We start from the raw sequence: 16,844 nt of genomic DNA, 5'->3' as shown, positions 1-16,844 counted from the left end.
AGAATCTAACATAATAAATTGATATTTTGTGGAATTTTTTAGTTGCCATGAATTAATTTTTATTTCAACCACTTGAAGTTATATTTTAAAACTTATAAAGTGTTAAAAATCACCACAAAGTACTAAAAACGTCATCAAGTATCAATTTATTATTTTAGGGACTAAAAAAGTAATTTTTTAAAATTTAGGAACTAAAAAAACACATTTCCAAAATTCAAAAGCTAAAATAGTAATTAAGTAAAAAATATTACTAGTTTTTAAAATAAATTAAACTGAAATAGGTAATAACTCTTATTGATGAAAAAAAAAGTCTGGCAATACACATGATGCCAATCATGTGGTATTTAATTATCATTTGATTAAGACACAAAATCGTCAAATAATTAATGAGAATTAATATACAATGTGCATGGAGGGTAACAATAAAATATTTTCTCCTCATTTTTCCACAAATAAGGTTTTCTTAATAGAAACGAGACAGTATTTTTCTTGAGAAATGACTAATGAAAGTTACTTAATTTTATCATTTTATATATGTATTTATTTATGGTGATATTGCCCCCACATGCATGAGACATATAAAGCCCCTAACAATGAAGAATTCAAAGTGAACGCATTGTTAATTGGCTAACTATATGTGGCTCAGAAGAAACTAATCCTAAAAAATGTGGATAATTAAAGCATCCCGTGGCGTGGGAATATGGCACTGATAGATCATAGACACCACACCAGGATTGATTCAGGTTTGAAAGTTTTCATTCTATTAAGTTTTTGTTTGATGTGTATTTCAATGTTGCCACAAAAAGAATAAGAAAGAAATACACAACACTTATAACGAATTCCGGGGGGATAATAATAATAATTATTCATAGTTATTTAATTTAAGTTAAATGTATAAAAGAACTTATAAATAGTTTTATTTATATGAATTTGTCTAGTCTAAAGTGATATGTCTTCTCAAATTCTTTATCATGAGAAATTCCACGTAATTTTTTATGGAGTGTGTTTTTCTAAAATTCTCAAAATGTTTTTCTACATAGCATATGTATATTATTCTTGCATGGTTTAACCGAGTTTTATTTCTTTTCATGGTTGAATTCCTTTTATACGGATACAAAAGTTTTCTTTATATATATAAACGTAAAATAACCTTTTTAATATGTGAGGATAGGGATCATATATACATTAGAAATTTCGTTTAGCCTAAAACTATATATTGGTATTCTTAAATATCAATAGCATGTAAGTCTTATTGTATATTTTGTTTCATAATTTAAAAGGTTAAATTTTTTATTTAATTAAATTTTAAAAATTAATTTTAAATTAATTTAGTGCTTATATAATATAGATATTTTACTTAGACTTGGTTGTCTTAATAACTTGGTCTTCAAATAACTTGGTCTTTTAGACTGAATCTCACCTTTTTTTTTTAACTTGGTTAAAAAAACACTATTTTTTTATTATAATATTTGAATTCATAAGTTTTCTAGAGAGTTGTCTTGCTCTTTTCTGAGTTTCTTGGTTCGGTCAAGCTCGAAAAGTAAATTATTTTGTGAGGTAAAAGATTAACCCAAGTTCTCTTACGTGTTACTTAAGTGCATTTTAACTTTTTCATGTTTAATATGACACTTGATCTGCTACAACAATAATCTCCCAATTAAATGCCTATTATCTAGGTTAGGTCCGATTAATTATTGTTCAGAACTCATTATCTCTACCATACTTCTAGATTATTACCGTCCTGTCACGTCCAGATTCAATTAATCAGAAACAATTGTAAGGTCCATTCTCATATTATCTAAAAGGTTATTCCTTAATTAAATTATCTTACTAGTAACTTTGTAAGTCTTCGGTGCTTGTATACCTTCAATTTTACACATTCAACTATTCAAGACAATTTTTTTTAACTTTAAAAAAGTAATAAGATTATATTTTTTTTAAGAAAATTATTCTACCGAAAAAAATTCTTAATTTTCATTTTATTTATACAATCATATATTATAACTTTTCTAATGTATCCTTTAATAAAAAAAATATTTTAATAGCTGAAACAAATAATCGTTAATAGAATAACTTTTATAAAGTTTTTGATATAAAAAAAAAAAAAAAAAACACATACAAATAACAAGTTAGCTAGCTAGAATGAAAAGTTTAGCATATGTTTTTATCCCGTGTCTAGATTTGTGATATCCTGACAAAGATGAAGGGGATCTTTTTCAAATAAATATATATGTTTCCAATAAAATGAGGGATTTATTAGTGTTATAATTAATAGCAAGGATTAAAATCATTAGTGTTATAGAACAAATAATTTTTTTTGAGGAAGAAGACATTAGTGTTATAGATGACAAGATGAAGTGTTGTTGGAGTTTTACGTTAGCTGACTATGAAGTCTAGTCTAAGATGCAAAGAAATGGTCCTAGAAATTGCATTATTGTGTCTTAGTTGGACATGAGATTAGCCACGATTTATAGGGTGCTAAGGCAATGAGCTAGGTTTGTTCGAGTTAGACATTATTGAGACTCGGTTCAAAATGAAAAGGATAATTTATTTATTTTTTAAAAAAGTATAATGAGTCCATATTAGATTTAAGGATTGTGAAAGTGTATGATAAGATCTGTAGAACAAGAAAGTAGAGTTTAAGTTAGGTAGAAGACACGAGCTATATATATATATATATATATATATATATATATATATATGCATACTACTTGCATGGGCATGCAGACATAGCATAGCACAGTAAGCAAGTGATCATCCAACAACTGAAGTACTTGTCACCTCAGAATCAAACCCTTGACTTCCCTATTCTCAGGGTGTTTCATTTGATGGTTACATTGTTCAAGTGCTTATCCTTCTTCCTTTGTGATCACTCTTAACCCTCCATTTCTTATATTAATATAATATACCCTTCTGCTGATCTCTCCGCAATCCACACTTCCTTGTTGCAATGGCCATGAGTGCAGTCTTAAACACTGGTTCTCACTCCCGAAATGGATTTCGTTTCTCGGAAGAGGTATTCTGTTTTACTTAATTACTCCCCTCAAACCTTACTTTGCGTACTTGTTCAAATTTTATTACTCAATAATTAACTTGTTTTCAGTGTCTCTACTTTCGTTAAATCTTGTTTTTAGTTTCCGAACATTCATATCATGTAATTTAGTCCCCTCAACTTTCATATCATTAAATTTTGTTTTTAGTCCTTTAACTTAATTTTGGAACAATGAAATATAAGTGCTAAGGGTACACTGTACATGTGTCTTTTTTGCAGGAAAATGGAGATTTCAACCAACAGCAGTGGCAACACAATGATGATCAAGCATTCTCTGCGGCCGGAAGTGGTGAACATCTTTTTTCTATTAATTTAACTTTGGAAACATAAACAAATTCTAATGCTAAGTTGCTAATTAATTATATGTTGATTTCACCACAATGGTTTTCCTTTCTCTGGTTTTTTGTTAATCTATACACACTTTTCTGAGTTGGTCTTCTGTTCTGTAGTTGCTAATGAGGATTTTGAAGGGCAGAAAGCATTCTACAGCAATGCAGAGAAACGGAAAGAGAAGAGAAGTTTAAAGAGCAATGACCAAGCAGAAGATGACTACCTGTAAGTTGTTGTCTTCTCTCAAATACACCATTAATGAATTGAAGAACTCATAATCTACGTAGACTTAAATTTATATATACTGTCATTATAAAATATTTGTCACATCCTATTTATTAATGAATAGGATGAAATATTCTGGATGTCTATGCAAACATATTTTACACTAAATGTGTATAAATTAAAGTCATATACATATATGTAAATTACCTTTTTCTTTGAGTTTAATTTTCATTTGTTGTTGGTGCTATGTGACTTTTAAAGTAGTAATTATAGAAGTCAACAATTTTATTCTACATGACAAGCTATGATCAGATGACAATATAAAAAACCTTTTACACTATAAATGCATCCTGATTAAATTCTTCTTTTCACCTCTTATTGTTGTCACTGCAACCATGACTAATTTTTGGAGGTGTTGCTCCTTGCAGTTTGGCTGAGTCAAGGCAACCTTTGTGGTGCAAAGTTCCAATATCTTGAAGCCTAATCAATCCGTATCGCATGGTCATAATCATACGTCTCATTATCCTAGTTTTCTTCTTCCACTTGCGCATAACAACTCCAGTGCATGAAGCACTTGCCTTATGGATAACCTCTGTAGTCTGTGAAATCTGGCTTGCATTGTCTTTGGTTAGTAGACCAAATCCCCAAGTGGTTCCCCATTACTCGCGATACTTACCTTGAACGTTTGTCCATAAGATTTGAGCGTGAAGGGGGGGAGCCAAACCTTCTAGCACCAGTTGATATCTTTGTGACCACTGCAGACCCTTTGAAGGAACCACCTATTTTAACGGCGAACACGGTTCTGTCAGTGTTGTCTGTTTGATTATCCTGTTGAGAAGGTTAGCTGTTATGTCTCTGATGACAGTGCATCTATGCTTTTCTTTGATACCTTGTCAGAAACTGCTGAGTTTGCTAGAATATGGGTTCCTTTTTGTAACAAGTATAACATTGAGCCAAGGGCACCTGAGTTTTATCTCTCTTGGAAACTTGATTACTTGAAAGATAAGATGCACCCAACATTTGTTAAGGATCGCAGGGCCATGAAGGTGGGGACTACATATATATAAGCCATGTTTGATTTTCTTTTTATGTTGTTCTATTATCCGTGTGAGACTTGAAACATTTTCCTTTGCACTTTTGCAGAGAGAGCATGAAGAATTCAAGGTGAAAATTAATGAATTGGCTGCAAAGGCTAAAAAAAACAAGAAGAGGAGTGGGTGATGCAAGATGGTAATCCATGGCCTGGAAAGAACATGGATGATCATCCAGGAATGATTCAGGTTTGGCAACTGCATTTGGATTTTGTGCCCATGACAAATGTTAATTTTTATTGATTTCGGCCCTCTAAATCAAATTGGAGGGAGGGGTTGAAATTCAGTCTGAAAAATTAGTATTTCTTCAAAACTTTGGATAGTCAACAAACGAAGAATATAAAAATATAACCATGGACTTGTCTTTGCAGGTATGTCTAGGAAGTGCTGGTGCACTGGACATAGAAGGCAAGGAACTGCCAAGGCTTGTGTATGTTTCATAGGAAAAACGTCCTGGTTATCAACATCACAGTAAAGCTGGTGCTATGAAATGCTCTGGTAAGTAGCGTAAAGCCCAAAACTTCAAGTATATAATTCAATTCCATCCAGTTATATGAACAAGATATAAGAAAAACAAATTATAACTCTTACAATGCTGTATTTCCTCAAAAGGTTCGAGTTTCTGCTGTGCTTAGCAATGCACCTTTTGCATTGAATCTGGATTGTGACCAATACATCAATAATAGCAAGGTTCTTAGGGAGGCTATGTGCTTTTTAATGGACCCCCAAATTGGAAAGAAGTTCTGTTATGTCCAATTTCCACGAAGGTTTGATGGCATTGATTGCAATGACAGATATGCTAATCACAATACTGTATTCTTTGATGTAAGGAACATTCTACTAATCCCAACACAAATTGCAATTTCATTAACTCATCCTTAACTCCTTCCTTGAATTTTGCTTTGTTGGTGTCATAGATCAACATGAAATGCCTTGATGGGATTCAAGGTCCTATGCATGTTGGTACTGGATGTGTGTTCAACAGGCAGGCATTATATGGCTGTGAGCCACCTTTTGATAAAAGGCCAAAGATGGAGAGTTGCAGCTGGCCTTCATGCAGCAGCTGTTGTTCTGGTGACTCTCCTCAGTCTTCATCTGATGATGACGAGACTGATCAAGAGCTTGAGGACTTTGATGAGGATGAGGAAGAGGAATTGTCCTTCATTTCTTCTGCTTTGATGGAAGATGGTGGACTTCAAAAAGGAACCAACGCTCTCGATTACTGATTAAGGAAGCAATTCTTGTTATAAGCTGTGACTACGAAGAGAAAACTGAATGGGGGGAAAAGAGGTAATCCAGTTATTACAATGAGCTCTTTCCCTTTTGCCTTGTTCGAGAAAAAAAAAAGTCCTTAAAATGAAAAAAAAAAAACATTCTAGATTTGTTGATAGAAAGCTCCTGCACACATCAAGAATGCATTTTAATTTTAATTAGACATTTATTTCCCCATATGTAAGCCCATACTTAGAATTTCATGACTTCCAAGAAATCAAAACATCTTGACTTTTTTTTTCCTACAGATTGGGTGGCTTTATGGCTCAGTCACAGAAGACCTCTTAACTGGGTTTAACATGCATTGTAGAGGATGGAAATCAGTGTACTGCATGCAAAAGAAAGCAGCTTTCAAGGGATCTGCTCCTATAAATCTCAGACCGATTACACCAAGTTCTGAAATGGGCTTCAGGTTCTACTGAGATTTTCTTTAGTGACTGCCCTTTGTGGTATGGCTATAGCAGAAAACTGAAATGGCTGCAGAGATTGGCCTACACTAATTCCGTTGTCTATCCCTTCACTTCCATCCCATTGTATCTACTGTACAATTCCAGCTGTTTGTCTTCTGACTGGAAAGTTCATCATCCCCACTGTAGGTGCACAATAGTCAATTTATTACATTCAATTAGCTTGAATGCAGTAATCCTTCCTCATTAACTATATATACATGCACAAAATGATCATTTCTACCAGGCTCCCATTCTCACATTGAGGATGTAAGGGGAGCTATGTGAAAGATAGGCCTAAAGACTTCTAAATGATTTTGGCTTGTGCGAACACCATGGTTAGTTGGTTTATATTAAATGGGAAATATGATTAGAAACCAATAGTCATCTCTTGTGATTACTAGGATAACTCAATTTGTTAAGCTCTGATACACTAATACTTTTAAAAGAAAGGAAAACAATGTAGGCATTAGGTTCATGTCTTCTGACCAAAGTTCTGTTGTGTGCAGCTGTCAAACCTTGCTAGCATTTGGTTGATGGCGTTATTTATCTCCATCGTCTTAACCTGTGTGCTAGAGCTTCGCTGGAGTGGGGTTAGCATTCAGGACTGGTGGCGCAATGAGCAATTCTGGGTCACTGGGGGAGTTTCTGCACACCTTTTTGCTGTATTTCAAGGTCTCCTTAAAGTTGGTGGAGTACACACTAATTTCACTGTGAGAGCAAAATCAGCAAATGACACTGCAGCATTTGGACAGCTCTATCTCTTCAAGTGGACTACTCTTCTCATCCCACCAACGAGTCTTGTAATCTTAAATATGGTGGGAATTGTGGCTGGAATCTCCGATGCCATTAACAATGGATATGATTCATGGGGACCTTTCTTTGGGAAGCTTTTCTTCTCCTTGTGGGTCATTTTGCACTTATATCCTTTCCTCAAAGGTCTAATGGGAAGGCAAAACAGAACCCCCTACCATTGTAGTCCTCTGGTCAATAGTTCTAGCCATAATTTTCTCAATGATTTGGGTGCGAATTGATATTTTCTTGCCCAAGCAGACAGGTCCAGCACTCAAACAGTGTGGGATAAGATGCTAAGGTGGTGTAATGGAGACGAGTATGGATATCTATCTTCCCATTTCAACTGAACACGGTGTGAGAGGGTCTCTATATAACCATAAAGACCACTAGTTGAATTACGAGTGCATGCATATATATGCACAGGCTGTGTATCCTTGATAGCTGGATAGATTTATAGTGCAAGATTCATCTAAAAACTAAAAGATTGCTTTATGAGATATATGATTTTTGTAATCATTAAAGCATGAAATATGAATATGATTTCAGCTACGCTGCAAAGACATGAAATATGATTTTGTGTTATAAGCTGCACCTGAATTTTTATAGTATAACTTCAAAGCCAAGTACAAATTGCAGTAGAAAAGGAAAAGTCACACTCAATCATGTTAAAAGAATAAAAAAAATACATTCCCTGCACAATTCACACTCTCCTTGAATCAACACAGTATTGCAAACTTCTAAAATACACGAGGAACATAAGCAGAAGAAGCACCTCTATTCAAAGCCTTCTCTAATCTTGTCTCAAAAGGGGTTGAGTGCCAATTCACTCTCTTATCCTGCAATACCACACAGCAGTGCATGTCCAAATCAGAATCATTCACCCTCAACTAATGAGTAATAGTATCTCTTAAAAGTGTTCACCTCATCTTTACCTCTCTGTACTTGCTTGTTGAGTTCGGAATTCCTTTAAAGGAAGAGACTGAGCCAGGATCCTCAGCAGAGCCTGCAGCATTCCAGTAGGTTCCAACAGTGCCAATAATAGGCATCTCATCTGGACTCCTACTTGGTGACTTCCGTGGAGACGAAGTAGCCGAGAACTGTTTGATCTCTTCCAATGTCAATGCCCCTAAAATGGGCCTATCTTCATGACTTATCACAGAATATGAACCCTGTGAGGTGCTCCTATCAGGGGTACCAGCAAAGGATGCCACTGAGCCAGCCTTGCTAATAACAGGTGTAGTTTCTGGTGAGACCAACCAATTTGACAGGCTGGCATCAACTCGGATCTCCCGGTTCAACTTCTTCGGTGTGTCGCTTTCGGAATAATTCAAGCTGAAAGGTGATCCTTTGACACCAACCCCAAAATCATTCTCTTTCTGAGGCCTTATTGGTGTTCTCTTAGCCTTAAGAACTTTCCACTGAGTGAGATTCTCCACTGGATTCAGCACAGGATGAACATAAGCACTTCTGTCTCTCACATTAGGGTTGGACCCAATGGACTTCACACTAACCTCTTCTTCAACAAACACATGATCATCAGAAACAGTAGTTGCCACTATGCCATCTTCCCCAAAGTCCTCACTCACTTCATTGCATTCTTCTTTGATGGCATCATCATCATCCTCATCACCATCACTAAGATCACTGTCTCCATAATCAATCTCTTCCTCCTCATCGTCACTGTCGCGGCAATTCTGGTACCTATGGTTGGGAGGGTTCGACCCCGTTGAAGTCACAGAACTATCTTCAGAGGAAGATGACTTTGGTTGGGCCAAAGCTTGCTCATTTTTCCTCTCCACAACTTCATCCGCTAAAACAGGCTCATAGGTCTTCACATTGGAATCAAATGTCACTTTCTTTCTGCTGCTAACACTTAGTTGCTCCTCACTTTCATCCCTGCATTAACAAAAAAAAGAAGTATAAAAAAACCACATATATCTATATCAAAAGCTTCCAAAAATAGTATGTAACTAATGAAATTGAAGGTCGTAGATGGGAATTGCTTACTGGAGTTGGGGTATAGGGTTAATAGCATTTGTGGAGCAACCATGAACCAAAGAGACACTATGTTGCTCTTGCTTGCTATTGCTACTATCATTTCTCTGAAAAAAAAAAAAAAACTTAGCTCTGTTTGGCTGCTGAGAAAAACAAGAAAAGGGGTTATGGCATTGAAAGAAAAGATCACGTTTTTATCTGGAACAGAGAATAAAAGAAACCGAAAAAGAAAATCTTGGGGTTGTTGTTCAAAAGGGGTGAGGGGAATTGAAGAGTCATAGACATACTTGAACCTTGTGCTTGTGGTTTCTATGTTTGGAGGAACCAAAACAACCGAAAAAGCAACCCATTCAGAGGAAGAAGGTTTGGATGATGGGAATGTGTGAGGTGATGGGTGAGATTGGTGGCATCAAATACATGTGTGTGTAATGTGTAAGTGAAAGAAAGAGGAAGAAGAAGAGAAAAAGGAAGAGGAAGAGCGTGTTGTGTTGGGGCCAGAAAACGGTCAACAAACCTGAAAGCCTCTTTTTCCCTTTCACCAAAATATTGTATTTCATTTGAAAAAGTGGAAACTGACCGTTATAAACATGATGACTGTGATTTACACCCTGTAAATTGCAGTTTTCTTCTTTCTTTTTATTTTTTCAATTAATTAATTAATAACTTTTCCTTTTTTTCTTACAGAAAAGTTCTGGTAAGTCGGATCTCTGGATTACAACACTAAAATTCAAAGTTCAAAAAATACTTATAAAAATAATTATAAGTTATCCACCTATAAAATTTAATTTTTATATGAGAATCCAACCTTCTTACAAATTATGATTTCGTTCCTTATAAAACTGAAGAACCTTTGTTGTTCAATTAATAACATGAGGAATTTTATTTATTTATTTATTTATTTCAGTAATCTAACGATTACAACAACTTACAAGAAATAGGCCGTTGACGGATTTGTCATGTCTTGTCTTTTGCATTGCTACTGTCGTCTCCCCTAATGAAAATAAAATACTGTTTAGTACAAATAAAATTTCGTACTAAACACACGAATAACATGACTTGCTTGAATATCTCTCTTCTGCAGTTTTAATTTCAAATAAAAACCCGTTCATGGCTTATGTCTTGCTTCTAATACTCTATTTTAATATTATAATAACCTTAAAAAACTCTGAGTGATTAGGAATATCATGCATCCCTTAAAAAAAAGGGAATATCTTGCAAATTTGGAAGATAAATTTGATAATGGAGAGAAAAATTACCCACTAAGTTTAATTCCGGATATAAGTATTAGTATTTACTTGCAAAAATTTATGAGATAAGTGTAAGTTGAAATTATCTTGTTTTTAAATTACTCTAATAGGATCTGTTAATTTAGATTAAGTACCTGAATAAGCTTAATTCCGGATATAAGGGGCAATATATAAGAATGGATATTTGAATGCTGCTGTTAATTTGTAGTAAGTTTAATTGTGTTATATACAGGAGTGGATTTTTTTTTTTAATCGTGAATACAGAAACACTTTATAATTCTTTACCCATTATTATCCATACCCATATCTTAAGGACCAGATTTTTTTTTTGGGAGGATCTTCAGGACTAGATTCTCAACCTAAATTCTTGAAATATTAGAGTTTTGTTTGTTATTTTATTTTTAAATAAATATATGTCTACCATCTCATTAGTTAATTAATTGGTTTTTTTAGCACTGTGGAGATCGGGATAGATACATAAAAACTTAAATTTGATTCTCATTATTGTCGTTGTAAAAAAAAAAAAAAACACTAAGACAGCAAGACTTTCAACAAACATTTTTTTTATGGATTAGGAACCTAAATTCTTGCTATTTAAGATGAGTATTGTTAAATGTGATCAGAGATATTAAACCAGGCCTTGGTGCAGACTTTGGCATAGGGTTTGCGCTAGTGCATACACTAGTCATGCTGAATAGTTATGTGTGGCATTGACACTAAGGCATTCAAATAAGTGCCTTAAATCAAAGTACAAAATTAAAATTGTGTAAATATATAATTAATAAATTATATAAGTGTTGGCCATTCGTCTGATTTTGATTTAGTTTCCTCCTCAGAATTGAGTCCTACCTCACCCACAGAAGATGTTGGAGTCAATTCATCATTTTTTGTATCTGCTGCCTCTTCAAAATCAGCATCCTCTAATTGAAAAGTAATGATAGAAGTTGGTATCAAATTTGAAGTGTTTGAGTCAACATAATAATCTCTCTCCACTAATGATCCCTCTCCAGGGCTAAATACTGTGTCTAGTGAAGCCATTTTTGCATCAATAGCAACTTCTAATTCATGTTTTGCAACCTCATCTTTCTCTGCATCCAATGATGTATCTACTACGTTATTCTCTGAAGAACTTATATCATCTTCCTCGGAAAAATTACTTTCATATGCTAATTGATTGATTTGGCTCTCATGCTCATGTGACTCCTCTTTGATGGTAACTGCAGGCTCCTTTGGATGCAAACTTGTTTTCTCAAACTCCAACAGCTTTTGAATTGTTTTAGTAGCAGCATCTATAGCCCAATCATCATCATCTACATCTCTATAAAGGAAACACCAGTCAATGTTTGAAACATTGGTTGCTTTTAATACCATGACAACCTCTTGATGACTATTATTTAATAATTATTATAGAGAAGATTATGAAGGGGCTCTTTATGAAGAACAAAAGAGAGAAAAAGGAAGGAATGGTATGAATTTGGAAGAACCATGGTTTGTTACAAATGTAATCGAACAAGAGACTAGGGAAGACTTGCATTTAAGGATGCCAAGAAATTATTGCTTGTAAAATTTATGTATGTGCATTTTGTTCAAGAAATATGTGGCATGTGTGATTAGACGGTTTTGAGTTTGCACTTTACAGAGCTATGATTAATAAAGAACTCTGAATTTCTCAAGCACTATAAATAAGAATGCATTACTTGAAAGGGTCTAGTCCGGCTGAATTGAAGGTTGATTTCATGAGAGTGAGAAGGAGCAAAGGATCGCTGGAGAAATATCCTCCGTACATTCCAATTTCCACCAAGAATTGCACATCCAAAATAAACTGCTTAATACAAAAAAGAAAATGGATGGATGAGAATCACTTTACAGAGGTAAAAATCATGATAATAGTTGCCTTGTTGTCATGCTTCATAACCTCATACATTTATTTTTCTAGCACAAATTGGTAAGAAAGGGAAGAAGCTGAACAAAATGTTTGTGCACAAAAAAAAAGAAGCATATATTGGTAAGAGTTGTACACATGAATTTTGGCACCAAAAATGGCAAGCATATAAATATGTCAATATACCATGGGAAAGATATAGTTTCAGAAATATCTCCACATTAATAGAAAATTGCAAATTAGCTGTAATGATGCTTTTACTCTTTTAGCATAGACCTAAAAGAATAAATAGAAGGGAGGGAAATAAAAACCTGTTTGGCTTCATCGGTTTTTGAGCTCACATTCTCTTCTGTAGTTGCAAGGATCTCTTTGTTGTTGGAAACCCAAATGAACATAGACTCCATTAACTCTCTTAGTAATCCCATCAACCAATTCACTTCAAACACATTTTCTTCCTCAAGTTGTTCTATTTTCCTTAATTCTAGAAATAAAACCTGTCCAGAACAGTGACAACAAATTAAATCAAAATATAAATCTTGCATGAGCTTTGGGATGCAAAAGTAGATAGGAACTATTTATCCATAGCTATCTACACCTTTTCTTTCTAGTTATAGTAACATTTTTTAATGACAATTTCAAAATTTTAGTAGTGTTGCAATTGAAAAATCATTCAACCACCCAGTGTCGCAATCTATTGTGTTCATATATCATCTTAATCAAAAGTCTTTTAAGTGTTTATTTGTGAAAATAATACCTGAAAAATACCAGAGGGCATTGGATGGGGGACAGTGTTAGCATCAAACTGGTCATTGCAATGACTAGCTGAAAACATTTCATGCCTGTGGTAAGTAGACAATTCTCTGAGAATTAATTGCTGGCAGAACATATTTCTCAACTTATTGGAACCCTCTTCAATAAACAATAGGAAATCATCAAGTCCTTGCTGCTGATGAACAATTGAATGATTTTCCAATACTTGCAATTCTATGTGATCACTGCTGCTAAAGATATTTTTTACCATGATAGTGAGAAACTGCACTAAAGTTGACAAATTGGCCAAAATAGAAACCTGTTGAGGTAGTGACTCAGCTAACTTTATTCTTGGACTACCTTGTTCTGTTGAGCTTGTTTCATAAGTAAGGGCTCTTTCAAGTATGACAATATACTCTGCCAAGAGGTTTGTGATTCCACTAATGACTAAACTCCCCATTTGAAGAGAAACTAAAGGAGAAATATCTTCCACAATGACCTGATTATAATTAAACAACAACAAATTAAAAAGAAATAGTAATAGACTCTCCTCTTTTTTTTCATGCAATGGTTGTCCTTTTATAATGTAAACCAAAAAGAAACAATAACAAACTTCTTAATATTTGTAATATTAAAATCCACCAAGTCATCTTTTGCAATACAGTTTACATTAAAGAGCAATCTAATAATGCATAGAACAAACCTGAGAGATATAATGTGAGTTGGATGGTTAAGCTGAAAAGGGAAGAGGGGAAAGGTCGCAGGTTCGATCCCCTCTGCCAACAAAACTAACATCTAACAAACTGATATTTGCCGATAAAACAACATAGAACAAACCTGCAATAGTGTCAAAACCTTCCGGCCACTGGTGGTTAACAAGCAATAGTCATGTTGTTCCCCAACAGCTAAACTTGAAGATCCAGCCCCAACAAACACTCCAGACACAAGGTACTTCTCCAAAATCCAAGCATCACTTGCTGAGAAGATAGAAATCACTTTCTTAAAATGGTTGATATGTGTATTTAGAACCTCTTCCATGCAGGGAAAGAGATTCTTCACTAAGTATGGCCGCAACACCAATTTCTGATTTTCTAACAAAGAACAATACATGACAGAAAAGTTGACAGCCTTTATGGCAGAAGACAACCCTCCACTTATTGCTGAGGTGCCTTTGACGTATTTATCAAAACAAATGATGAATGATTTTGTTTCTTCATATGCAAACAACATAAGTTCTGAGGCATAAGGAGATGTTTCTCCACACAACATCACAAAGCTCCTTGCCGCTTGTGAAATCACTGAGAACACAAACCTTGCAAGTTCCCTCATGTATATCTCAATTGAAGATGATTTTGCCCACCGCAAATTATCTGTTCCATTCGCAACACGCAAACGGTAATGTTTAAGCAACAGATTAACAGCAAGTTGAATATCACCAAGTCTGCAAAGCCTAGCTAGTGCCCTTTGAAGATCTGGTCCCGGTGTTCTTTTATTCTCAACTATTTGTGTCAATTGTTGTACAAGCATGGACTTTTTCTCAGAAATTGCTGATTCATATAATATTATCTCACTATGGGAACAATGTTGCAATTGAAGGCTTTGACAATGTTCATCTGCAGATTCTAGAAGGTTCAGGGCTTCATCTATCTTGTTTTCTGATATGAGAATATCCAAATTCTCAAAACATTCATTCATGTGAGCTTCCAATTCGGTGGGGGGAGAAGGGACAAAATTTATATGATCTTCAAAGGTTATGTCTATGGACAATATCTTTGGATATATTCGATCTATAAGATCCTTTACTTGCCTTTTATGAGATAGGAAATGGTTTTCCAGTTGCACAAGCTCATTTTCCACTCCTATCACTTCCTCTAGTATTCTACACACACAAAAGCATAACATCACCTCAATATTTTATGCCATTCTACCATCTAATGAATAATAACAAGCAATCCAGTTTTTTAGTTGCAGGGTCTAATAAATATTTAACATAAACTATCCTCATTGTGTTACAAAAAAAAAATTACATCCTTTTTCCTCCCCTTAAAATAAAGAATTTCTCTTTCATATCACTTAATAGTTTATTTCATATAAAACGGTTGTAAAGGAAGGGTATAAATTAGTGATATAAAACATTACCAAAAACAAGTAATATGAAATGACATTTTTGTTAGGAATTACAAGGGTGGTTTGAAAAAAAAAATCAAGAATGATAGCTGGGTAGGTTTAATTTAGGGATAAAAATAGCTTTGTTATGTTTTTACTTTCCTTTACAGTTTGCATTTTTTAACAGAAACTCCTCATGAAACAAAAAATAAATAAAAAAATATTCATTTCATATCATATATGTTTTACACTCTCTTGTCACATGTGACAAAATGCTTAGTTAGAAGAAGAAAAAATAAAGAGTAAAGAGAACTCTTTTCACGAAGTATAAAAACAATTATGTGAACTAATTAGATTGTTAGGGAATTCAATTAATACTAATACTCGAAGAAGGATCCTAAATCATATAGTAGATATTGTTCACGATAAACATTAAAAAAGAAAAAGTTGGAGATGTTAATTACCTAAGGAAAGTGGAATATTTGCTGAAGATGTTTTTCTGCAAATCTTCATTTGCTGCTTCCTTTAGCTCCCGAAGTTCATCACACAGATGCATGATGCCCTGTCATCATTAACCCAATCACCAATTTTATTATTAAAACTTCCTTACAACTTATTTTAATTTCTTTTTTTTTTCACGCTAAAACATAAATGAATACGAGGAATGTTAACAACACTCTCTTTTTCTTTGTTACAAACATTAATTAAATGAAAGTAGACAGAGAAAAAGTTGGAAATTATAGAAAGTACTCTTCCGGTCATGGACTCGATTTCAAGGTCGGCATCAGGATGGCGGATAGACGGTGACATGGCAGAAACGACGTCGGAGCCCAGCTCCGATGAGTTCTGAGATTCCGGCTCAGAGTTATCTCTGAACCGGAACTTAGGAGGAGGAGGAGGAGGCGTCAATGAAGATTCCATTTCCATGCAAAAACTAACCAAAACGATTTTCTTAATTTGATACTAAAATGAAAGTGAAGCAATAAATTCATGGTGCATATATATATATTCGGAGTTTGGTCGTTAAGGCTTCTTCTTCGGTATTTCCGATTCAAACTCTGTACTTTCGTCCTTTGTTTTTTGTCCTTGTTATCGTCGTTAAGCACTACAACTTACGTGTTTTCAAAAACCAACCTTAGTTGTTCGATTCTCACTTCATTGTTATTTTCACCAATGCCTCTTTTTTTATTTTGCATGAATTAACTTCCTCCAAACCTGATGCTTGATGCCTTAGCCAGTTTTTTGTCCCTTGTTTTACATCGCATGTTGTACTTTACTTGGATCAGGATCGATCCGTGATTCAAATCCAATTGTTATGCAGTTAATTTCAAATAATTAATCTCATAGCATAAACCTTAAACATATAGGAGTAATTCATAATCTTACACCCTGCTCATTATGTTCTATGTACAAATACATGTGTGTAGAGATATATAGGGTGTAAGAGACTCGTACACAAATACGTAAGCATTAGGATAAGGTGTGTGTGTGTGTATATATATATATATATATATATATATATATATATACTTTAGGATGTGATCTGGTGATAAGTGACAAGGTGGGGCTATGGTGATCTGGTGATAAGGTTGGAAGTGCATGAAATAAAAGATGGGCAGATCGATCTTTCTTAAAAATACTTTTTTTTTTTTC

General features: G+C 34.2%; 3 protein-coding genes across 5 annotated transcripts; 1 reads left to right on the top strand and 2 right to left on the bottom strand.

The window, feature by feature from the left end:
- On the top strand, positions 1-7,796 carry LOC100786824 (cellulose synthase A catalytic subunit 4 [UDP-forming]). Its single transcript, XM_041006096.1, is given in 17 exon segments — positions 1-743; positions 2,967-3,016; positions 3,272-3,341; positions 3,502-3,607; positions 4,036-4,231; positions 4,233-4,427; positions 4,429-4,653; positions 4,751-4,799; positions 4,802-4,887; positions 5,070-5,196; positions 5,261-5,511; positions 5,616-5,909; positions 6,219-6,343; positions 6,345-6,503; positions 6,505-6,562; positions 6,926-7,381; positions 7,383-7,796. Coding segments are annotated over 17 exon segments (2,616 nt in total). The 5' UTR covers positions 1-700; the 3' UTR covers positions 7,509-7,796.
- Positions 7,784-9,761, bottom strand: LOC100805024 (uncharacterized). 3 transcript variants are annotated; one of them, XM_006588628.4, is made up of 4 exons: positions 9,494-9,761; positions 9,219-9,313; positions 8,144-9,107; positions 7,784-8,047 (listed from the first exon to the last, which is right to left on the bottom strand). In XM_006588628.4, exons 1-4 carry the CDS (start codon positions 9,554-9,556, stop codon positions 7,949-7,951), a joined length of 1,221 nt encoding a protein of 406 aa, XP_006588691.1. In that variant the 5' UTR covers positions 9,557-9,761; the 3' UTR covers positions 7,784-7,948. The 3 variants fall into 3 exon arrangements, with proteins under 3 accessions (XP_006588691.1, XP_006588692.1, XP_006588693.1); XM_006588629.4 differs by having other exon boundaries at positions 9,500-9,740; XM_006588630.4 differs by having other exon boundaries at positions 8,133-9,107; positions 9,494-9,738.
- An 876-nt stretch (positions 9,762-10,637) lies between these two features.
- Positions 10,638-16,112, bottom strand: LOC102668725 (exocyst complex component EXO84B). Its single transcript, XM_006589755.3, has 7 exons — positions 15,942-16,112; positions 15,656-15,753; positions 13,923-14,964; positions 13,090-13,584; positions 12,647-12,829; positions 12,151-12,275; positions 10,638-11,771 (listed from the first exon to the last, which is right to left on the bottom strand). Exons 1-7 carry the CDS (start codon positions 16,110-16,112, stop codon positions 11,240-11,242), a joined length of 2,646 nt encoding a protein of 881 aa, XP_006589818.3. The 3' UTR covers positions 10,638-11,239.
- Between the last annotated feature and the right edge of the window lie 732 nt (positions 16,113-16,844).

Source organism: Glycine max, chromosome 10 (assembly GCF_000004515.6).
Source record: "Glycine max cultivar Williams 82 chromosome 10, Glycine_max_v4.0, whole genome shotgun sequence".
Taxonomy (NCBI): Eukaryota; Viridiplantae; Streptophyta; class Magnoliopsida; order Fabales; family Fabaceae; genus Glycine; species Glycine max.
This window is presented reverse-complemented; position numbering and strand designations above follow the sequence as displayed.